Below are 24,733 nucleotides of genomic sequence, written 5' to 3'. Positions count from 1 at the left end.
AGTTTGCTGAGCTAGTTAAACTGGCTCTTTCTGCCTTGTGTTTTTGGCAACTGAGAAGTTCCTTTCTTATAAAAACAGAAGGCAGGCTTGCTGATTGGACATGGTTCTGGAAAGGATATGACATCAGCCACATCCCTCACTTTGTTCTGTGTGCCTGAAATCATCTTGTACTTTTTTACTCGGTCAATGAAGAGGTGTTCTGTTAAACTGGAATGCCAAGGTTTTTTAGATTATGGTGGACTTGTGGTTGGCACTGAAGTCCCACTCTTGTGCAAAGTGTTCTTGACTTGCACACAGACTTCTTAATACATGACTCATGGAACGTAGGTTTGTTTTTTTTAAGCAGGCAAGATGGAATTTGAACTCTCATGATCTCAACTGTGAAGTGAAATAACAGTATTCAGACTGTCCAGTGTTGCAATGGATGTGGAAGGAGAAAATGTGAAGGCCAGCATATCCCAAGGATCAGTAAGCCAGTCTCATCCAACATACCTATCAAATCCATTGATGGGTGGTAAGTAATATTGTTGTATCTACAAAAGCGAAGGGGAGAGAATCTTTCACAGTGGAGGTGGAAAGGACCACAGAGAATATGCAATGAGAGTTCCCAGTATTTATTTATTTAGAACATTCCATACTGCTCTTCATAATATATATCCCAGGGTTGTTTACAATTCAGATTAAAAACAATAAAATGCAGCATAGTAATAATGAGGCTGAAATCCTAATCACTCTTATTTGAGAGTAAGTGCCGTTGTAGTCAATGGGACTTACTTTTGAGTAAACACCAATAGGATTATCTCTAAATGAGTGAGCTACACAATAAAACTAACAGTGCAGAGATAGTTAAAAGCCAGAGAGAATAGCGAAGTAAGGTGTTATCTGTCTGAGTCATGAATTGTTTTGTAGAATTGCCACCAGATGAGAGGAAGTCTAGTTTGAGCTAATTGGCATAGCTGTACAGACCACATTATTCAGGGGTTGTGTTGCTGTTGTTTTGAGGAGTTATTTTTGAAAGAACAGTTGGCATGCCTGATAAAAGAATGTTTTCTTTCCAAGTAGACAATAAGGGATTTGTTTTAACTGTTGATTTAATGTGGGAACTTTGCTGAGGGAGGCGTTGAACCTAGGTATCCCTCTTTATCCACCGCTGCACATTGCCTGTTATGTTTTCTGAGGACTGATTTACAATTCACAGTGGCAGGCATGTTGGTCGCAATCACACCAAAAATCCCTGTGGGGAAGAATAACAGTGACGTGGAAAACTTTCGTCTCCAAATAATTAAAGTCACTCGCTGGACATGCACCAGGAATCCATGCCTGGCTTCAGTTGGTGCGGGACTATTGCAATTTGGAAACACCCATCTTCCCTTTATCTACCCACAAAAAGTACTTACTTCTCTTAGTTTCTTCAGCCCTAGCAAAGATTTTGCATAGTCACTGAGAAGATGGCACAACAAGATTTCAAGGTTCCCTTAGGGCCTCCAGTAGTTCTAGCAATACAGTGCATAACCAAAGAAATTTGCTCCTGTCATTTTGCCATGGAAGAAGAAATCCTTAGAGGCAAAAGACTACTTGCATTTTCCTCTTGACTTCCCGTTAATCTGATGGAGAGATGGTGATTCTACCTGGATAAGACTCAGAGGCACTGACAAGGAGTACAGTGTAACATAGGATTACCTTTCAGGATTTTAAAAACAAAGTGCTGACTTTGAGGACTTAAGGAATGTTGAAAGGATATCCTGGGACTTACTAACATTAAATCCCCAGCCCTGCAACCCTGATATGCAAGTGAAAACCCCAAGTTAAACAAACATAAAAAAATAAGTTAAGAAATGAAGAGAAGAGAAGTTTGACTTTGAATGGTTTTGGACTGAGCTGGTGTTAGCACTATGTCTGTTCTTTTAGCCAGTGGTGATATTGGTCTAATAGTTGTGTTTAAATAGTATTCAAACCTTTGGACAGTTTGACTCTGCACACAGACCCATTTTGTGTTTGCACTTTCCTCACTCTGATCATTTGCATAAAACTATGTAGCAAACACAACAAGTGAGCGGCGTCCTCAGTGTTTGTTCATGGCATTGACCAGTTTTCTGGAGGACCACTTTGAGAAGAGGGTACAGAATGATGGCCTGGATCCCAGCACCATCCAAAAAAATGGACTTCTGGAAGTCCTATACCCATAACTGATACCCATCAACACCTCTGTCTCTTGGGTTGGAAACTGGAACAAGGTGTTATCTCTCAGGTGGTTAGATATAGCTCAAGGGATGGATCATGGGATGGATCATGATGGATCATGATGATCCCTGTAGGTATTAATTAGTCAGGCATAATTTTAAAAATAACATTAATTTGGTGTTCAATGTTCAATCACTTTATTACGGTCCAAGACTAGCACAACATTAATTCAGCAACAACAACCATACAAAGTAGTACAGATCCTTAGTTCCCATCTCCCAGAGATTTAACAGTCCTCTGAGGTTAATAGGTTATGACGTGTCCTCATAGCCAAGTGGCAGAATTTAGCAACCTTATAGGTAACTGAGGGGTTTCTATCGGCAAGGAGGAACTTGGTATAAAATTCTATGGTTATGCTGGAAATGAAGATTTAGATATAGGCCATAAATATCAAAAACAAAACAAAACATTGAACTGGGCAAGTGGCCAAGAGATCCCTTAGTGTAACTCTCCTTAACTAAGGCAAGTTCCATTTTATCCTTAAAAGATTAGGCTACATGATCCAGATTAGTCCATAATTCAAAAAAAGTATATTGAAATGGTTGAAGGAACAAGTGACTGAGTGGTTGTTTTAATTCTTTCCCAGGGAAAAGTTGGGGCAATACTGTCAGTTTTGCTGATGAGTATTTCCAATGGGTCCTCACTGCTGATTTGTATTTGTTCAGCTGTTTGGTTAATTATCTCTGACAAAACATGGAAAAAGGAGTTCCCTGTAGCAGATACGTTCTGCAGTTTTCCATCTTCGTTGTCAAATTGAGCAGAAAATCACTCATTATCACCATCTGGACCTTCCCTTCTGTACATTTTGAATGTGATTTCAGTATGATATGTATTGATGATGATGATGATGATGATGATGATGATGATGATGATGATGTGTAGAGAGCCATCAGTGTGCATGCCACTTTACAGAGTTTAAGAGGACAGGTCTCTGCCCTGAGGAACTGACTATCCAAAGTTCAAACACAGTTGAAACAGCAGAGGAAGGGGAGGCAAAGGTGAACAAGGAAGCAATATGCACAGTGTTTTAGTTGCATGTGCTTGGGTTTTGTTACAGGTGGAGTTACAGCAAGGCAGCTTCCACAACTCTTATTTGCCCCAGTCTGTACAGCCAGTGCTCAGGAATCCTGGGGATTGTAGTCCAAAACATCTGAGGTTAAGGAAAGCTGCAGTAGGGCATGGTAACTAGGGGGTTATGACAAAGGGTTCATGGAAATGATGGCTTTTGAAGGAGAATTTGAGTAAAGTAAGAGAATGTGGCATCTTACAGATGTTCTGGGAGGCAGCTCCAAGCATACAGAGCAGCACAGGAGGAAGAGTGGAAGCATTTGAGGGAGCAGGAGATCTTCAGATGGTGTAGCTGTAGGAGCAAAGGTCACAGGCAGGGATGCATCATGATATAAGGGGAGAGATGCGAAACCCATGGCCGTGGAGGGCTTTGAAGGTAAAGACTAGGAGCATGTGCTGGATCCAGGAGTGGACTGTAGGGATTTAAAGGGTGTTATCTAATGATCAGAGTGACAATAGAGCTAAGTGATTTTGACAGCAGAGTGCTAGATAATTATGAGAGGACAAAATGAGACAATGAAAGACCAGAGAGGAGAAGATTGTAGTAGTCTGGCTGAGAGATGACATGGTTCTGAACCAGAGGTTTTTGGGAGGGGACAGTGAGGAAGGGCCAAATTTCTGCAATGTTGAAAAGAGAGAAGCCCTACTGGTGCAATCCACCCACTCACTTTTTTATGATGGACAAACTGTGGATGGGGGCTTACTCATGGGAACTTATTTACCTAGTAACCTGTTCACATTCAAGATCCTACCTGTGATGTTAGGGAGCACAAAAGTCTGGGCGTTGCCTCCTTTGCATAACCTATACATCAAGGCCATGGGTAAAATTTCTCAACATTCAATAAGTTCCAGTAATTTTATTCCATTCTTTCATTGAAAGCAATGAGACTTTGGCTGGATTGTGCCTATTGTCCTGTTCAGACAACACGCTAAGTCATGGTTAGGCTTCTCACCTTTTTGCAGCAAATGGTTAGTGAGCATGTTTAAACCATGGTTCTGTAGCCACCATGGTTAGGAATGGTTCACACAACACACTAAGTTATGGTTCACACGACATGCTAAGCCATTGTGTTTAGCTCAAAATCCTTAACTACCATGGCTTAGTGTGTTGTCTGAATAGGGCCATCAAGTGTATGGCGGGGAAGGGGGAACCCTGACTGGACTGACTGTCCTAGGTATGGGAGGACCATGGCAAAAGGCACACAACAAGGCTAGTCCACGCTGTCTGAGGCAGAACAGCAAATGACACCCACCCACCCCAAGTCAAAGTGCATAGTACCCAAAGCTGGCCAAGTTATTTTGGTACCTGAGGCAGAAAATCCCACAAGCGCCTCTCCCTGGGAGTAAAAATACAATAGTAATAAATTAAATAACTAACAATTTGCTGCCCTTTTATGATACCCCAAATCAGCTGCCCAAGGCAGCTGCCTCACTCTTCCTAATGGTAGAGCTGACCTTGGCAGACAATGCTATGAGTGACTTTAAAACTTTTTTCTGTATTTTGGCCTTTTCTTGAATTCCATTGGCTTGAGATAAGGTTGACAGGTCAGGTAATAAAACACAATTGCTTTTCCTTATGGATAAAGGAATGAAGTCATCACATTTAAACACGCAGATATCTGTAACCTTTAAGAATCCTATTAGTCGGTGAGAGATTTACTGAGCTACTTTCCAAAACCCAAGAGTAGATAACCTAATTTAATTACATTCTTCTTCCCAAACCTTGTTTTTCCTTCTTCATGCAGATCTTGTTTCTGACTGGTCTCCTTTACATGATGCTTCCATTCATGGGCGACTACTTGCTCTGAAGAAACTCATCAATCAGGTATTGCAGTATTAGGGAGATAAACATTCTGTTTGCCTTGTTTGTTAAGCTTTTCGCTGAAGGCACACTCCATTTTATGTGGTAAGGTAGCAAGGGTTGACATGTGCTTTGACCTCAAGGAAAAATATAATGCAATATCTTCAAAGAAAGATAACCTAGCAAACGAAAATTTCTACATGAGTTGAGGTAAAAGTTGGAATGTGGAAGAGAATGCGCGCTTTCTGTTCTTTGAGGGCAGAATGCTGACTATATGCCTCGCTTCTGAATAGGTCCACTGACAACAAGGTTTTCACATAGGTTTTCTGGAAGCCACATGTTGCTACTGAATATACACATGGGACATAAAAGTATGTATGAATCCTGTTAAGAGTGCTGTGCTGAAGGCAAAAGGAAGAGAATGACTTCTGGGGTGCTTCCACAGTAGGACCTTTTTTGCCATCCTGTGTTCACTTTTTAGAAACATCCACTTAAAATAGTTGTTAGCCCGTTGCATTCCAATGTTTTCTGAGCAATGTTCTCATGGTGTTTTTTTAATTTATTTACAATATTTATACACCGATCCCTGCTGAAAATTTCAGAGTGGTGTACAGATAAAATAAAATAAAAACAGAATAAAACACTTCAAAATAGATTTTAAAAGAAGCAAAATGTACAGTAAACCGTGAACCCTGGCTGGTCATTAAGGAAAAGCTTCCTGGAATAATAACATTTTCAGGAGGCGCCGAAAGGAATACAAAGTTGGGGCCTGCCAACTTTTTGTTTTTTTTCAGACCTGGATCATTCTTCACTAGTTTACCCCCTATTACTGCAACATCTAGCTCCCTCACATACCACACACACTAACCTGAGGTCTTCCTGTGATTTCTGAATCTACATTGTGGTATTTTGTAGAACCAGTTTATGACAGATTTTTGTTTATTGCAGTGTACCTGCACTAGTGACTTCAGTGTGGACAAGTGATACACAATTATGACTGGTATTAGTGGGTGCACTTCAGCCTGTAGAACCAGTTTGATATCTTTTCTTCTCTGCCTTCACATTTCACCTTGGGAAGGGGAAGGAAGAGTGGCTCTATGGCCTAGAAATAGGGAGTCTGTCCTTCATTTTCTGACTGCTATTGACTAGGCTGGATGGTCAGCCATTATTATTATTATTATTATTATTAAATGTGCACCTACACAGCTAAGCAGCTGTGAATAACTGTAAACTGTTTCTTTTATTTTCGCTGAAGAACTGCATTTGTATAGCTGTGCACAATTGCTATAATGTCTGTGTCGGTGGTTTGGTGTGATAATTCAAATGGAGAACTGAATCAAGCTTTGAAAGAAATAAAGTTTGGAATATCAGTTCAAGCTTTTCCAATTACCCCCTTCTCTCTTTAATTTCCCTCCATCAAAAAAGTGGTATGAAAGCAGTATATGGAGGCAGGATCTACACGACTGATTTATAGCAGTATTGAAGCGCACTGAGAACTGTTGGGGCTCATGCCATATGCCATATATACTGCTTTCATACCGCTTTTCATAGTGTAATATCCTGCTTGGTGTAGATGCGTCATGGGCCCCAACAGTCATCAGTGCACTTCAATACCACTATAAAGCAGTAGTGTAGATCCTACCTTACTCCAAAATAAGTGGGAATGAAGGGCACCAAGGAAGGGAAGAGGAAAGAAGTGTGCTTGAGACATGACAATTGGGGTATCAGGGCAGAGGGGGGCATTGTCTTTCCTGTTGGTTTAATGGAGGGTTGGCGAATGCTTTTTGGTGGAAGGGGAGAGGGGAAAACACAGTGAATTTTGGGGAAAGGGAATAGTAAAAACAAAACAAAAACCTTTTCTGCATTAAAAGCCAAGAATAGCTTCCGCTGCTGCAAAGCTGCAGTAAAGGAGAGCAAGGTGCCTGGAAAGGGAAAATAGCTCCAAAACTCAAAGAGATTGAAGAGAGAGAGAAGAAAGGGAGAAAATACGACAGAAGGGGAATCTGGGGGGGGGGGTGCACGTGAGGAGGACAGGGTGTCTAAGGAGGTTTGTGCACAGCCTTCTGTAAGATCATTATACAGATACAAAAGAGGGCAGGGCTCTTGCAGCTTGAACTGTTGTGATGAAGCGGGAATTTCACCAGGTGCTGCATGCATTCAAATGACACCTGCCTGAAATTTCCTTTTCTATACAACACTTAAAGACGCAGGAGCCCTGTCCTTCTTTCCATATGGTCACCCTACTATAAGAGCCCCGAGTGAAGCAACTTTGCACAGTTAACCTCCTGCAGAGGTACAGATGTGTTTACCAGAGAAAAAAGGGGTTTCCCCAAAATGGTCTATATGGTCTTGCCAACACCTCCCACTTCCCTTGCTATTCCAACATTGTACACTGGTCTGTGGCATAGAATGGAGTTATAAAAACAGAGAATGATTCTCCCTATTCATTAATGTCTCCCCACATCATAGCAATTGCATTTGAAACAAATACTGACACAGTAATGCCTCTGAAAACAAAATAGGCTCTAGTGTAGACTCTGCTTTGATTTGTAATAATAAAATGCAATTTCAGCACCAAAACACTATTAGGGCTTTTCAGGGCTCCTGTGCCTTTAAATTGTACACTTCCTCTTTGCAAGTTTAGCCCATTTTATTCTTTCTTTTTCATCTGGGCCCGGGGATTAGTGATGAACAGCCTCTGTTTTTGCCCCTTGAATTTCCACAATGGCCCTTTCCCTTCCTGAAAGGGTGGGGAAGCATTTCCTCTCATTTTCTTTCCTTTCATTTTTTTAATGGTGAAACTGCAGTTTTCATAGTTTTACTTCATTATATAAGAAATAAAATGAGATAAAAATAATGAGAGGAAATTAAAGCTTCGCCGCTCCCACAGAAAATTAACGGACACTGGGGCAGTTTTGAGGGGCTGTTCAAGGGGCAGATCAGGGGCTATTTATCACTAATCTTCCAAACCCGGATCAATGGGAAGCAATGCAACTGGCTAAAGCTGTAAACAGGACGTTTTCAGTTTGCATTAGGAAGAACCTTTGTTAAATGAAATTCACTTGTGAGTAGGCGTTATAAAAGGAACCATGGCATGGCTGAATGATATAGTGGAATCTTGAGCTGTTTTTTCTGCATGCAACCCCCCCCCCCCCTTTGTGGGGAGTTAGTCAGTATCCAGGGCCTGATTAAGACATGCTGAGGCCTTAAGCCATGTCAAGATTCAGAGGCCCTATAACATAAAAATAAAGAGAAAGAAAAAGTGTATTACATTCTATTGGGAAGGGTAATGAAAGGGTACCACTCAGTGTTTAGGGGGTGCTTGTAGTTAAACAGAGTTAGATAGCTTTCTCTGAAGATGGGTATAAAAGCACTAATAAAATAAATTGGTTTGGACTTTTTCTAAAGGGGCTCTAGTTTCTGCTTATTGCCTCCAATACTAAATACTGTCTTGCCACACTTTCTCTATCTAAGACAGACTTTCCAACATATTTAAGCCCAAATGATATCATCTTAGTTATCTCCTACGTATTTAGAGGCTTCTCATAATAAGAGGTCCTAAGCCATGGCTTACTTGGCTTGTTCCTAAACTCAGCACTGTCAGTATCGTTGTCACCTGCAGTTTTGCAACCCACAATCCACACCAAGCCCCTTTTACTCAGTGGCCATAGCAGGGTTTCACAGACACACGGGGGGAGGGGGAGTCCCTGACAGACTGTGTTGAGGCCTCGTTTCTCTGTCCCCCCATTCCTTCTCCCATTGTTCTCTACCCCTCACACAGTGCCTTTTCTGCATTCTGGGCATGCACATTGGTGAGTGTAACATGCCTTATCATGCCTTGTTTCTTAAAAAAAAAAGAAAGAAATTATTTATTTTTTACCAGAAGTGCAGAATTTCCCAATTCCTTAATTCAGATATATATATCATGCAATTCTCCTGTGTCTGCTGACTTCCCACTTGGTTTCCCAAGAAACTTGGCTGCTAGAAAGTGGGGGTCTCCTGGCGAGCAATTGAGAGAAGATTGAGCAGATTCCTTGTTTTGTAAAAAGAAACTCTCAGTGCCCCCCATCACCTCCCCAAAGCTGTCTCACATCATCATCATCATCATCATCATCATCTCTTTCTCACTCATGGCGGTTTTTCTAGACAAACATGCCAGGCTGTCTTTTACAGATTCAGAAATTTCCTGACAATTGAGCATGTTTTAATTAAGACTGCTTTCTGGATGTTGGTGTGGATGTATTTTGGTAGGCCCAGTTTCTGAAGGTTTTCTGTATAGTTTGTTGCTGTGATTAATGGAATAATTGTGACCTTTTCCTGTTGCCATTGTTCTTTGACTTCCATGGCCAGTGGTGTATTATTATTATTATTATTATTATTATTATTATTATTATTATTATTATTATTATTTTCATTGTTATTATTGAAGTTGCGCAAGTCTGTTCTTCTGGAACATCACTAACGTACACACACGCACGTATATTAAAAGCCTATAAGGTTAAATAGGCAATCTCAGTAAAGTGTTCTAGGAGTAAAGCAGCAAAAGAACCAAATAACTGAGTGGCTGCTAATGCCATTTTGAAGAACTTAGAGGAGATCACACCAGCTTCCTTTTTAAAGGACAGAGCAGATCCTCCTCCACCTCAGCAACACGTCAGAGCTACTTGGGGGTGGGGGGGAAACCATCATAAAGCTGTGTCACACGATTTAAAACTTTTTATTTAGAGTCCTTGCTCTTGTCTGTTCTTCTGGAATACCACTAACATACTTTAAAATATAAAGAAAACTCCAAAGCAAAGTGTAAAGTTAAGCAGCCAATATGCATTTGCAGCATGGATAGTCCCAGACTGGCTACTGTGGAGTTTCCATACATAGATTTTCTCAGGAAAAAAAATGGTTCCTGTGTTTTATTTCAAAATTTCTGCTTTTCTGATGGTACCTAAAACATTCCAAGCCTTTGTAAAGGCATACAATTTTTGAAGAAGGGCTTTCTTTGATTCTCCCAATCAAAACACCTTTCTTTTATTCTACTGACCTTTTCAGAAAACACTTGTAAATATATTGAGCAGTGCAATTGTAGGCACGTGTACTCAGACATAAGTCCCATTGAGCTCAATGGGGATGTTCCTTAGTAAGTGTGCCTAAGAAGTTAAAACAAAATATGAGCTGCTGTCTCTTCTCATTTTCCATCTCATTAAAAAAAAAAATAGGGATACTAATAAAAAGAGCAAATCTAGTTGGAAACGGTCATCCCATTTTCTGTCCTCTGTCTAGTGCATAGCAAGTTCATGCAGTTCCTCAGGCACAGTGTTTTAGGAAAATATATCTGCATCCTGCAAAGATAACATTGTTGAAGAAAATACGCACTTCAGCAGTTTCAGTTCTGGAGTAACCTTTGAGTGAACCAAAAGGTAACCCGATATGACAGTGGCCTTTCACTTCAATGGGGCTTGTACTACTATACTAGAACAACAATGATTAGGTTACCACACCATGATTTGATCATAAAGGGCAGTATATACATATTTTAAATAAATAAATAAATAATGCCAATTGTGGGTCCAGTGCTTTAAGAACATCAGTTATTTCCGATTTGAAAAGTGTTCCCTGGATCACCCTCTAATTGCAATTTCTGTTATTATACCAGGGAACAAGTGTGAATCTTATGACAGCAGACTGTGTCTCTCCTCTCCACGAAGCCTGCTTAGGGGGTCATTCTGCTTGTGCAGGTGTTTTACTAAAGCATGGGGCCCATGTAAGTATTGAAAAACACCCAGGATTTTGGCGCAGGCCAGAAAAACATGCACCTTGTTAGAAGGGGAGCTGACAGCTCAGGAAAGTGAGCCATGCTGAGAACGACCCCCACTTTCTCAGCATTGCTGGCCATCCTAAAATGGGGGGCAAAAATCCTTCCTGATCTCTAACAGGACAATCATTGAGAACCCAAATTACAATTATTATTCTGGAATTGCAAACACTATCTGTGGTGGTGTTTTAGCTAATTGGTGGCCGGCAGCAATTCATTTCTAGAAAGATCAAATCTCTCTGAAAGCCATGCCCCTTGATCTTAGGTTATGTGGAAACAGTGTGTGATTACTTTGTAGTGAGCAAAGCAGCCTCTGATCATTTTGTTAACTACTTTCCTGAGGCTGAGCGTTAGCATTCTAAACAGAGTCAGGGTCCTACCTTGCTGGCCAGATGTACACCAAGCAGGATATAACACTCTGAAAACGTTTTGAAAATGCTACACAGAATGTGTCCTGGGCCTGAACAGTTGTCAAACATTATAAACCGTTATAAAGCAGTAGTGTCGATCCTGCCCTAAAGTTGGTGGCATACACTCATTTTTTCATTGACCAAAACTTTACATTATTTATCTCAGTAAAATGACTGAGGTATGATAGCTAATAAATATTTCATTGCATGGCTATTGGCTTATATTAAAACATTCCACTGCTTAATCCCCACCCACCACCTACCCCAAGCGACATTGCTGGTTCTCTTCCTTTCAGGTAAACACAGCTACTATTGACTGGAACACACCTTTGTTCAATGCTTGTGTCAGTGGAAGTGTAGACTGCTTGAACCTGTTACTGCAACATGGAGCCAGTCCACATTCAGTGTGTGACCTGGCATCACCTATCCATGAAGCTGCTAAGAGAGGTAAATCTGTCAGTGGGTGTGACTTTACTCCGTGTTAATAATAGAAATAGGAACGTGACAGCAGTTAATTTATAAATGTGTCCATTTTTCCCCCTGGAACTCTTTGGAATCTCTGCATGGGCTGTACACAAATCCAAAAACGGTGCCCTTTCTCTGCGTATGCCCTTTCTCTGTACCTAAGGCTGGACATGATTATTAGCATTTATCTTTTTACAGCAATTCTCAGTCTACGCAGTGCTCAATTGTTTGAAATATCATTAGAACAACCCTAGGGCCATTCTTTGAACTCCCTGCCACATGGCATTTGTGTCTATATTTTCTGCATCTCAGCCTAATGCTCTGGGTTGGTTTGGGTGTAATTTGTTGGGCTCGCAGGAAAGGGCTTTGTCCTGTATTGCTCCCAAACTCTGCAATGCCACCCCATGGACCTGCAACTAGTCTTCATTCACTCTCTCTCTCTCTCCATTCAGGAATGTGGTCAAGTCACATCTTTGTAATTTGACTTTTAAAAGAAAGTTACTTTTTTAATGTTGTTTTACTATGTTTTTATTAAGCTACGATTTTTATGTTCTGAGCTTTTTTTGTCAACTGTCTTGTTTGGCCCCAGTAATCAATAAAATAAAATACTAAAGTACGAAAAATAACTAGTCTTCCCCAGGCTTGTGTGCTTCTCTTTCCACCCTCATCCTTCAGGGTAGCCACAAGTGGGAGTTTGGGAGTGTTTGCTTCTGGTTTTGACTAAGTGCAGCTTCCCATGTCTTCTGAGCCTGGACAAACTGTAGTTAACCTTATTTATTTATTTATTTATTTACAGTATTTATATACTGCTCCCCATTGAAAATTTTGGAGCAGTGTACAAGATAAAATAAGATAAAAATAAGATAAAAACAGAATAAAACACTTTAAAATAGATTTTAAAAGAAGCAAAATGTACAGTAAGGAAAAGAAACAAAATGTACATTAAGGAAAATCTTCCTGGAATAATGGCGTTTTCAGGAGGTGCCGAAAGGAATACAAAGTTGGCAACTGCCTGACCTCCAGAGGCAGGGAATTCCATAGGAGGGGGGCCACCACGCTGAAGGCTCTTTCCCTGGTGGACTCCAATTGGAGGAGTATAGTTAGTGGAACCTTAAGTATAGTTAGTGCAAATTAGCCAGCTTTAAACCATAGTTTAGTAAGATGGCTTATTTTCACAAACCTAGTTAAATTTAATCACAGTTTAGTGTTTGGATGACATGCAAAACTAAGGTTAATCTAAAATGGAAGTGGAATCTTCTAATCTTCTCTCAATGTCCAAGCTGGAGGAGAAGTGTGGGGAGGATGCAAGCAGGAGGAAGAATAGGTTTGTTTTCATAATGCTAAACCATGTTTAGTGTTATTGCCAAATGCAACCTCTATAACCCTGGCTTTTTAAGAGATCAGTCCCAGCCTGTTGTATATAGAGATGCCTGGGAAAGGATATAATGGTGGAAAACAATGTTGATAAAAAATTATTTATTTATTGCACTTATATACTGCTCCCATAGCCAGGGCTCTCTGGGCGGTTTACAGAAATTCTAAAATTAAGATTAAAACAAGTATACAAAATTTAAAATTCTAAAACACAGAACATACACACATAAAGCATTAAAAACTGTTAAAAAAAACCTTAAACATATAGGTAATTAAGATGTGCCGCCATATGCCTGGGCAAAGAGGAAGGTCTTAACCTGGCGCCGGAAAGATAGCAGCGTTGGTGCCAGGCGAGCCTCGTCAGGGAGATCATTCCATAGTCTGGGGGCCACCACCGAAAAGGCCCTGTCCCTCGTTGCCACACTCCGAGCCTCTCTCGGAGTAGGCACCCGGAGGAGGACCTTAGATGTTGAACGTAGTGACCGGGTATATTCACGTTGGGAGAGGCGTTCCATCAGGTATTGTGGTCCCAAGCCTTGTAAGGCTTTATAGGTCAAAACCAGCACCTTGAATTGGGCTCGGAAACATACAGGCAGCCAGTGCAAGCGGACCAAAGCAGGTGTTATATGGTCGAACCTTCTGGTTCCCAAAATCAATCTGGCCGCTGCATTTTGCACGAGCTGCAGCTTCCGAACCATCTTCAAAGGCAGCCCTACGTAGAGTGCATTGCAGTAATCTAACTTGGAGGTTACGAGAGCATGGACAACTGAAGCCAGGTTATCCCTGTCTAGATAGGGGCATAACTGGGCCACCAACCAGAGTTTGTAGAAGGCACTCCGTGCCACTGAGGTCACCTGAGCCTCAAGTGACAATGATGGATCTAAAAGAACCCCCAAGCTACGAACCTGCTCCTTCAGGGTGAGTGCAATTCCATCCAGAACCGGTAGAACACCCCCCATCCTGTCAGCGGAATCACCTACTAACAGCATCTCAGTCTTGTCTGGATTGAGAATTCATTGTGCAGAAACAACTCTCCTCTGTCCCCAAAAAATAATTTGTTAAGGTTGGGCAGACAAATAGTTCCAAATGCTAGAGGGGAAAGGGGATGAAACAGAAGTCATTTGAAAGGTGGTCTTTACCAGTCTGCAGTTGGCGAGTATTTGAGTAGATGATTAAAAATCAAATATCATTTTCGTTTACAAGTATCAAAACTTGATATATTTATATTTTATTGAATACGCACCTAATGCATATATTGATCTAATGGAAGGTTTGATTGTCTTATTTGTTTTGTCCAAAAGGCTTCGTGTTTTTTGTGGCATACAGTTTGTCTCTGAACCTTTCTATAGACTTTTGTGTGTGTGCTTTGCACGTTCTCGTAGTAAATCTTTTACTCTAATGCTAACTCGGGAGGGGGGGAGTGTGTGCCATTGTGTAGCACTTGTGTTTTTAACTGTTTGTAATCCTTTAAAGGTCATACCAAGTGTGTGGAATCCCTTGTATCCCATGGAGTCAATATTGATCACAGCATAAAGCATCTTGGTACTCCACTCTATGTCGCATGCGAGAATCAACAAATAGACTGTGCAAAAAAATTACTTGAGTCAGGTAATTTAAAAATGTTACATCTTATACATTAATAATTAAGTTATTCTGTGAGTATGGATCCTTATGTAGCTGAAAGCGAAGTATCAGCAGGCTTGGGGGAAACCCAACTTTATGAAGTCCAAAAATTATTTTGAGGGGGGGGAACCTACAGTGAGGGACACACCCACCCACCCGCAACAGCCCAATTATGACTGAGCATGCCCAGTTATTGTGAAAGAAGACATAAGTAGCTGCTGAAAATGCAAAATACGACCACTCCACACTGCAACATTTTGTTGCAAGTCTCACTTGTTCTTTATGTGTTGTGAATATTGTCTGCCAGCACAGCCTTCTGAAGTTCATACACCTCAGTCTTCAAATACTTGAGCAGTGGAGGTTGGTGGTTCCAATGTAAGAGGGGCAGTGAGTCCACGCCACGTTAAAAGAAATGTGGAAAATGCACCCTCCTTGTAGCAGCACCATCATTTTTAAAGATAAAGAGATCAAAATTGGCACCGTGATAGCTCTTAAGGAGGGCTTTAGCCACATCACGTTTGAATCAGATCGGGTCATCCCTTGATTTTAAGGGATTTTTTAAATGGAAATTAAACAAATGTTTACATCTGTGTAAGTTTTAAAGTTAAAGAGATCAAAATTGGCACAGTGATAGCACTTAAGGAGGGCTTTCAGCATGCCAAGTTTGAATCACATTGGTTCATCCCTTGATTTTTTTAAATGATTTTTTAAACTTTCCCTCTTAAACCCTTTTCCTGGTAGTGTACAAGTTCGAAGGATCAAAGGATTGATCTTCTATGGCTTTGATTATGTGAAGCTGTACATCTTCAAATTCATAAACTACAGATCTGCTGGTTCCCTTACTCAAAAGTAAATCCCATTGATTTCAACTGCATTTACATCCCAGTCATACTAAAATCACATGCAGGCTTACCTTTGAGTAAACCTCATTGAACAGAGAGAGACTTACTTCTGAGTAAACACATATAGAACTGAATTTTAATAGTGTGGTCACTCAGAAGCTTTCTTTTTAAAATCTTAAAACATCAAACTGGAAAGAAGTGCTCTGCAACCCCATACTTATTTCTGAGGTCTTACTTCTGTTTACTCAGAAGTAAGTCTCTCTCTGTTCAATGGTGTTTACTCAAAGGTAAGCGTGCATCTGACTTCAGTATGTTCATGCTCCAAAGCCTCCAGGCAGGGTGAGGGGAACAGGCGTTGCCTAGGCAACAGGGGATAACCATGTAAGGCAAGTGCGGTGTCCAACTACCACCAACCAATGAACTGTTGGGGGAGGTACGAAGGAGATCTGGCGGGGATGTGCATCTTAACAGAAGAACAGCGATAGGCTCATGCACAGGAGAGGAGAGGTGTAAAGATGAATGAAATGTAAAAGCGCAAAGGTGTAAGTTGATCAGGCTTTCACACGCTATGGAAACGAGGATGAATAATTTGAGGGTAAACCAGGGCAATCGTGCAGGTGTGATGGAGCTCTCTCTCTTTCTCTCTCTCTGTGTGTGTGTGTGTGTATGTGTGTGTGTGAACCACCAGAGAGCTTTGGCTATTGGGCAGTATAGATATGAAATGAAATGAAATAAATGGTTTGAAAATTATTTAACTCTCAAGGCTTCCTGCAAAGAATCATGGGAACTGTACTGCATAAGGGTGCTAGGAATTCTTTGTTAGGGTCCTTTCACACAAGTTCATTTCCCAAGATTTCTTAGATGTGAGTCTCAGTACATAAACATGCTTGAAGCTATTTTACATTTAAATGAAAATAATTAATCTCTCTATTTAGGAAGAGATTGTGGCTGTTTTCAGATGAGGCTTTTATTGTGCTATTGCCTTGCTTCATTCACAGAATTTTATTGGTGGGGGTGTGAGTGGGAAGACATCATTGTCTTCTGTTCATAACCTTTCCATGTTTTCCAACCATTTCTTCCATCTATTTTATTACCGTGGAGAATTCATTAAGGAGGAAAAAATGGAATTGCTGCACAGTGCCTTCTAAATATGGTTGTGCTTTGAGTCCTGCGCCTGGAAGCACCCTGTGCAATCCTGAAATGATCCTTAAACTGATACAGAGTGTTCAGGTGGGCAAGAGCTAACAAAGGAAATGGGGAATGTTTGTTTTAACTATTTTGTATTCTTTGTTTCAGGCGCAAGTGCAAATAGTGGGAAAGGTCTGGATTCCCCTCTCCACATGGCTGCTCAAACCTCCAATGTGGACATGGTGCATTTGCTCATTGACTTTGGAGCAAACACTAGGGCCTTGAACGCTGATGGCAAAAAACCAACAGAGCTGGCTCCACCAAACAGCAGCCTAGAGCAGATATTTCTGCAGAGAGAAGGTGCCCATTAACCTTTGTTTCATTCAGAATCAAAGTATGCAAAGAATGCAAAGCAGACATTGAAAGGACTGCTTTCCACCCCCACCCCTACCCGCCACATGACATTGTTAACTCCGCCAATGCCAATGTTTGCTATGATGAGCTAAAATAAAACCCTTTGCAAATATCTCCAGTAAGTTATGACCATTGATGCTACATGTGGTCTTGAAGTTATAATAGATCATGGGAGTACACATGGAGACTGATACACATCCAGGTACATCTGTATGGGATCTGAATCTCAGAAGGAAATGAAACAAATGCTGTGTTCAGACAACACGATAGTCAACGGAGGGGTAATAATCAACTCGTCAGTTGTTTGTCTAGGGTGTACTTCCCACACAACATGATAATAATCAACTGTGGTGTGGATTAGATCAACATTGAGTTGAATATTAGTCCACACTGAGTTTGCTCATTCATCCCCTGCCCTCTCTCCCACCTCAGTATCCCATCAGCCATTATTATAATCGTTGTTGTTGTTGTTGTTATTATTGTTGTTGTTATTATTATTATTATTATTATTATTATTATTATTATTATTTACTTTTCTATACCAACTCATAGTTAAAGCTCTCTGGGCAGTTTACATAAGATTAAAACAATTAAAAATGATATGCTGCTGCTGAAAATCTATCTTGCCGGCTTTACTACAGCAGCAGCCATCACTTTGACTGCTCTTGCCTTGCGACTCTGTGGCTGAGGAAATAACCAATGGTGGCTGAGGAAATAACCAATGGTACCCTCCACACAACCTAAAAACCAATTGTGGTTCAAATAGCCAACTCAGCACAGCATTGGTTATTTGCATTGGTTATTTTGGCCAAAAAAACTCCTACCACACAAGATGATAACCCATGATGGATTAAATAACCAACTGTCAACTATTTAAATTACCATTGATTATCGTGTTATCTGAACCTAGTCTATATGTTCTAACTTTGAAGCCTTGATTATTAATATAGTTGCTATCCATGCACATATTTATTCATTTTTGTAACATGACATAGATTACGGATTCCGTGGAAAGTGCTAAGCAGAAGTAAAACTTCTTGTACTCCAGCGAATATACATTCTTATATGTGTAAAGCACACGTGAATTTTTTGTCTGGATGTACACCAATTGTGAAGCTGTGGTTGGTAGTGGGTTCCAGCTGGTATACACTTATTCCTGACAAAGGTACACCCACCAAAATAGGCATAGAGGATGTTCACACACAATGGTATACACATTGTACGTGGTGTAATATGACAGTGGGGTTTTTTTTTGCATTAGTGTGGATGCCATATATGAAGCGACCCACATATTTGTTATAAAGGTCCATTATGCAACAGTAGATTATTTTAGCCAGTGTTGTTATATCAGTTTGGTAACATTTTATCTCCAAAGCATAAATAAATATTATATATAGCCTACCTCTTGCTCTCTGTATGTTGTTATTATACTCTTCTGAATTGCTTTACAGGCCATAAACACAAATCTCACTGACAAAAGGATTTTAAAAGCTCTATTAACCACCCTTTATTATAAAGCTTTGTAAGATATATAAGTTCATCCAACAGTTTGCCAATATATATATATATATATATATATATATATATACATATGCTGAGAAGAGCGAAATGGTATTTGTGAACTTCTGTGCTCAGTTCAGTTCAATTACAATGAGATTTGGACTTCAGCATGGCAGTTCTGTTTTTTTTCTATCGCAATACAGATCGTGCATTCAAATAAACGCTTACAAGTAAACAACTACTACTGTTATTTTCCATATAGGGTCTTGGGCATGGGTTGTCATTCCTCTGGTCTTTCAGAAACTGCAACAATAGGATATTGGTTGCACTTCTTGGATATTTTATTTTATTTTTATTTATTTATTTATTTATTACATTTTTATACCGCCCAATAGCCGAAGCTCTCTGGGCGGTTCACAAAAATTAAAACCACAATAAAACAACCAACAGGTTAAAAGCACAATTACGAAATACAGTATAAAAAGCACAACCAGGATAAAACCACTCAGCAAAATTGATATAAGGTTAAAATACAGAGTTAAAACAGTAAGATTTAAATTTAGGTTAAAATTAAGTGTTAAAATATTGAGAGAATAAAATAGTGTCCAATGCTAGCAATATGCCAGTGCTAAACATGTTGGACTAATGGGAATGACCGCTAATGCAAAAGGAAGCTAGCACTTCCTAGTACAACTCCGAAAACTAGCTGAAACTACCCTTCTATGAACTCAGATGACTAGTCCCATTCTGGAAGTGGCAGTTTCAGCTAGATTCCTATTGTGCTAGTGGCCATTCCTGCAGCAGTAGTGTTGGATTCTGCCCATAATTACTGAGTTAATGCATGCTAAACAATTTGAACTCTTGAAATATGTGATATAAATAAGTATGATTATGATTTCTTTCTAATTTCCTTGGGAAGATTCAGAATTTATGCTGTGCTCACACTCAGGGTCTATGTATCATTTAAAGCTGGGAAGGCAATTTCCCCCATTCGTGTTGGAGAGTGCCACCATAGGAGAATTTGGTCTTCCCTGTAGCATGTGGCTTATTTGCATGAATCCACTGTTATGTAATAGCCTTGCTCTCTGCTTGAAGCTCATTGCAATATGGATTGTGCGTGTTGTCTTTTTGCTCTACTTTATATTAGCGGAGAGAAACTACAACTACTGATACAAATGAGAGGTGAATCCTTCTTTGATGGCAAAATAATAGACGATTAGGTTTTTGTTTTTTCAAAGTAAATTTCCATTTAGCAAAAGCTTTAATAATTCAGTTAGAATTGCTTTGTTTTTGTCTCCACCGCACATCCCCACTTTTGTGCCATGCAGTAATTTTGATGCTGACATTTAACAATATATCTAGACTGGGATGGCTGAACACAAGAATTTCCAGCCTTAATGTGTCTTGAAGCTTTTGGGAGAGCTGAGAACTCAAAGCTGTTTTGCTTAAACATAGCTCCTTTGAGTTTCAGAAAGTAAAAGCTGACCTTTTTATGCAGCAGTTTAAGTCCTGTGGAAAACTGATACTAAGTCAATAATTTCTTGCTTATTTCTTTGGTATTTTCCCCTTCAGGGCCCTTCGCCTTGATGCAGTTATGCCGCCTGAGCATACGAAGGTACTTGGGATCCAAACAGCAACAGAGAATAAGTGAACTTCTGTTACCAGAGGAGCTGAAACGATTTCTTCTGTACCTTTAAGTGTTTTGTATTCGCTGCTGGATTATTAAAGTGTTCTTACCCATGTATATTTGTATAGTTTACAATGCAAGCACCGAAGCAGGGATTACCGTGAGTCCAGTCTCCTAGAATTATAAGCCTATGCATTCTTTGCACAGACTGCTCCACAGAATTGTTGCTGGTGACAATATGAGGCCCCCAAAGTACTTTAGTTCTGGGGACATGCTATTGTCCCACTGATCAAAATGCTCAGCTTGATCTTGAGATGGAGAGTTACATCAGGGAGGCATTCAAAGTAGAAAGTGTTGTACTAATCAATGAGATCAGTTATCCTCACCTAGACTGGATAAATATCAATTCTGGTCATGATAAAGAGATAAAATTCTGTGCCCTAGAACAGTTGTGTTGGAACCAACCAGAAGAAAGCAATCCTAAGTAGCGCCTAGAACCTAGTATGAGATGAACTGATTGGAAACAGTGACCACAGTGCTGTCAGGTTTAATTTATATGTAAGTGGGAAATTGCCAAAGAAGCTTAACACAGTCACATTTAACTTCAGAAGAGGAATGGATCTTTAATTTGCACCTAAAGCATGCTAGAGTTGGCACCTCCTGAATACCAAAGTTGAGGTTATTCCACAAGATGGGCACCTTCACAGAGAAGGCCCACTTCCTTGTTGTGAGATGGCAATCTGTAGGCCATGGTACAACCAACAAGGCCTCCTCCAACACACAGGTCTGTATTGGGGAAGGTGATCTGCCAAGTACCACCAAGTCTGAGTGGCCATCAACCTGGTTAACGAGCATTGTCATGGAAGCAATTATGTTCTGGTCTGAGGTAAGAGCCTACAAGACTCACGGCACCAAGGCAGGATTGACATTGCAGCACCCAGGAGAGCTCCTAGTGAACAAATTTGTCCAACAAGATCTGAGACCAGATTGAAGGCTTTTATGCTTCAGTCCAGAAGTCCCTTCTCAGATTCCACCCCTTCCCACAAACTGGAAAGCCTTAAAGGAAAGGCCTCTGGGCTGAAGTTTAGCACTCTTCCATTTCTCCAAGCATGTGGATCAGGGTGGTTCAATAGGCATCATTTACTTGAGCTTTCGAAAGGCTTTTGACAAAGTCCCAGTCATGGGATAAGAGGAGAGGTCCCCTGATGGATTGAAATTGGTTAAAGAACCAAAAGCAGAGAGTAGGAACAAAAGTCAGCTCTTGCAATGCAGGCATGTAAGCAGTGGGGTATCCGAAGCATCTGTATTGGCACTGGACCTTTTTATCTTGTTCATAAATGACTTGAAGTCAGCCGTGAGTGATGAAGTGGCCACGTTTGCTAACAATACCAAGTAGGATAGTGAAGAGCTCCCATTCTATTTGAAAAAGGACAGCAAAGAGCTCCAAAAGGATCTCTCCGAACTGAGGGAAATAGGCATAAAAATGAAAATGTGGTTCAATGTAAGCAAGTGTAAAGTGACATATATTGGGGCAAAGATTCTCGGCTTGACATATCTGAGCTGGCAGTGCTTCACCAGGAGAGAGATCTTGGCATTGTGGTAGTTAGCTCCATGAAAGTGTCACAGCAGCTGCTGTTAAAAAGCCAAGATCCATGTTGGACATCATGAGGAAAGGAACTGAAAATAAGTGCCAATATCATTAAGTCTTTACACAAATCTCTGGTGCAACCACACTTCAAATACTGGGGATAATTCCATTTGTGGCACATTAGAAAGATATTGCAGAGTTAAAACAAGGTGCAGGAAATGGCAGCCAAAATGAGCAAGGAGGCCAGAGCAACTCCCCTATGAGGATAGGTTACACTGTTTGCTGGTCTTTCACTTAGGAAAAAAGGTGAGTAAAGATGGGAAGATGCTAGAGGTGAATGGAGGACAGGGATAAGGAATAGTTCTTCCTCATAATACTATGAATTGGGGTCATCCGGGGAAGCTAAATGCGAGATTCAGGAAGCCAAAAGGAAGTACTTCACACAGTTTATAATTAAACTGGAATTCGCTGTCCCCAAGATGTAGTGATGACTGCCAACTTGGATGGCTTTAAAAGGGAATTGTACAAATGTACAATAACGCTATGAATGGCTACTAGTCATGTTGGTTATTACCTCCAGTGTGCCAATTGCTGGGGAACATGAGCAGGAAGATGTTACGCTCGTGTCCTGCAGTGGACTTCCCATAGGCATCTGTCTACTAGGGGAATAAAATGCTGAACTAGATAGGTTGTTGGTCTGATCCAGGAGGTCTAGTTATTACAGGAGTTTTAGAAAGAAATAAAGAATAAAAAGATCATGGAGGGCAATTTCAAATCCACATGGCTGGGTGTGGGGTGGGTGGGATGGGTAATGTTGGTTTTCAATGTGCTATTGGAATGATCTCCCCACCCCAGAAAAACAAAACCTCTCCAAACCCCTGCTATTGGGTTGGTGTTTCTCTCATGTTCTTATTGCCAGTTCTCAGGTTTTGTTTTGAGAGCTGTTAGATTCCCTGCTTTACAAGACTTATGCAGAAAACATCCAGCCAGATTTCACTATAGACATTTCAATTGCAGCAAGTCCAGCCCCATTCTCTACTATTTCACGAGAGCTGGGTATTACTTGGAGAGATATTGTATACTGGCCAAAATGTACTGCTGACCTGATTTCAGAGATAGTTCTGAAAGGTGCTTTGATGATAATGATATATCTTTTAACTGAACTTTTTATGTTCACCAGCAAGGGGGTGGGGGTTGTCCATCCAAATAATAAAACATGTTGCTTCCAGAAATTTCTATTTATTTGCAATCCCAAACTAAACCCAGCTCCATTTTTTATCTTTGGATCTGGATTGGAGTACCTTTGTTAGAATTAGGTTGCCAGCTCACCGAAGGCTCTGGCCACATATATTCTCGGGTCATTTTTATTATGACATTTTGAGAAAATGATATTTGCTTGTGCCGTATTTGAAGGCTGCTGTGCTGTCTTTCAGATTAAGTTATGGACATCAAACTGGCAGGGTAGCGAATGGAACGATGTTGTAATTGATGTTGCCTGGTTTGGTGTGGCATGTCACTGAGCAATCATTACCTAGGAAATTGATAAAGGGTATTTAATTCTGTAAGTGTCAATTGCACATGGTATCTTTTGACTGGATTCTCTTCCAGTGGCATGACAAAGCCATGAAGGGAAAGCCTTCAAGGTCAATAGGACTGACATGTTGCAAATGCGCAAATGAATGAGTTCTCTGAACATTTCAAGGTTCGTTCTTTATTGACAGATAGTCAAGGGCTAATTTGCACAATCAATTTGGGGGGTTCTTATGCACCTGTAATGACTATTTTTTGTCACCGCAAATGGAACATTGACTGGGTCACCTGAGCATTGTATTGTGGGGCCCGATCCAGATTTAATGCTTCACTGGAAATGGTGCAAATTATTTTTTTGCAATGCTAAATTGGAAGACTGGCTGGAGTGTTCAGACAATAGCTTCACCATTTCAATTTTCCTTCTCTGGTGGTGAGGCAGTCAAGAAGGCAAAAGAGAAGAAATAGATCCATAGATGTAAACGAAGAAGTGTGCAAATATTAACAGTGTTGTGACGAGGAAGCAAGGGAATATTAGAGTGGGGTTAAGGGTGAGCATATGAAAAGGAGGACAGGACTCCTCTGTCTTTAACAGTTGCAAAGAAAAGGGAATTTCAGCAGGTGTCATTTGTATGCATGCAGCACCTGGTGAAATCCCCTCTTCATCATAACAGATAAAGCTGCAGGAGCTCTGCCCTCTTTTGTATCTGGTCACTCTAGTATAGCTCCTGCAGCTTTAACTGTCACCAGGTCCTTCATGCATACAAATAACACCTGGTGAAATTTCCTTTTTTATACAACTGTTAAATATGCAGGAGCCCTGTCCTCCTTTTCATATGGTCACCCTAAGTAGGGTTCCAGTTTTATATTCTCTTCTGAAATAGGAAGTGACTGAGATTGTTTTATAAGTAAATGAATCAGATCTTTCCACAGGCTCTGCATGGGTGACCAGCAGATGTTTGCAGTGTCTCTGGTTAGAAACCACAACTGGGTTATGAGCTTTCTTCTCCTGCGTTGTACTGCCACTTGCTTCTCAACTCACTAGACTAGTGGCAAAACCACTCCAAAGTACACAGTAGCTTTAGGGTGGTTTCCTGCATTGAGCAGGGGGTTGGACTCGATGGCTTTATAAGCCCCTTCCAACTCTACTATTCTATGATTTTATGATTCTATGTGTATGTACTGCACTGTGCTTTAGAGTTGTGCTACCTCATTCTAGATTTGACTTACGGCACACTTGCCAAAATACACTGGACCCTGCTGTGCAAGATGTTCCAACTAATCTATTTCAGAGATCACAGGGGTTATTAAAAAGAAAA

The 24,733-nt window shown here is 40.5% G+C and overlaps 1 protein-coding gene across 1 annotated transcript; it reads left to right on the top strand.

Moving 5' to 3' along the window:
- On the top strand, positions 1–20,416 carry ASB9 (ankyrin repeat and SOCS box containing 9). The gene is made up of 7 exons (XM_063126398.1): positions 1–514; positions 5,055–5,134; positions 10,758–10,865; positions 11,623–11,773; positions 14,639–14,773; positions 16,927–17,118; positions 20,245–20,416. The coding sequence occupies exons 1-7, from the start codon at positions 421–423 to the stop codon at positions 20,367–20,369; spliced, it is 885 nt and encodes a 294-aa protein (XP_062982468.1). The 5' UTR covers positions 1–420; the 3' UTR covers positions 20,370–20,416.
- Positions 20,417–24,733: the final 4,317 nt, after the last annotated feature.

Source organism: Elgaria multicarinata, chromosome 5, assembly GCF_023053635.1.
Source record: "Elgaria multicarinata webbii isolate HBS135686 ecotype San Diego chromosome 5, rElgMul1.1.pri, whole genome shotgun sequence".
Lineage (NCBI taxonomy): Eukaryota > Metazoa > Chordata > Lepidosauria > Squamata > Anguidae > Elgaria > Elgaria multicarinata.
The sequence above is the reverse complement of the archived record's forward strand: the minus strand, read 5'-3'. Positions and strand labels throughout refer to the sequence as shown.

Excerpts from the sequence above, each read along its gene's own strand:
- ASB9 (XM_063126398.1), top strand. The coding sequence starts at position 421 with ATGGATGTGGAAGGAGAAAATGTGAAGGCCAGCATATCCCAAGGATCA. Across the intron at positions 10,866-11,622 it reads TACTAAAGCATGGGGCCCAT|GTAAACACAGCTACTATTGA; the intron begins GTAAGTATTGAA and ends TCTTCCTTTCAG. Across the intron at positions 17,119-20,244 it reads GATATTTCTGCAGAGAGAAG|GGCCCTTCGCCTTGATGCAG; the intron begins GTGCCCATTAAC and ends TTTCCCCTTCAG.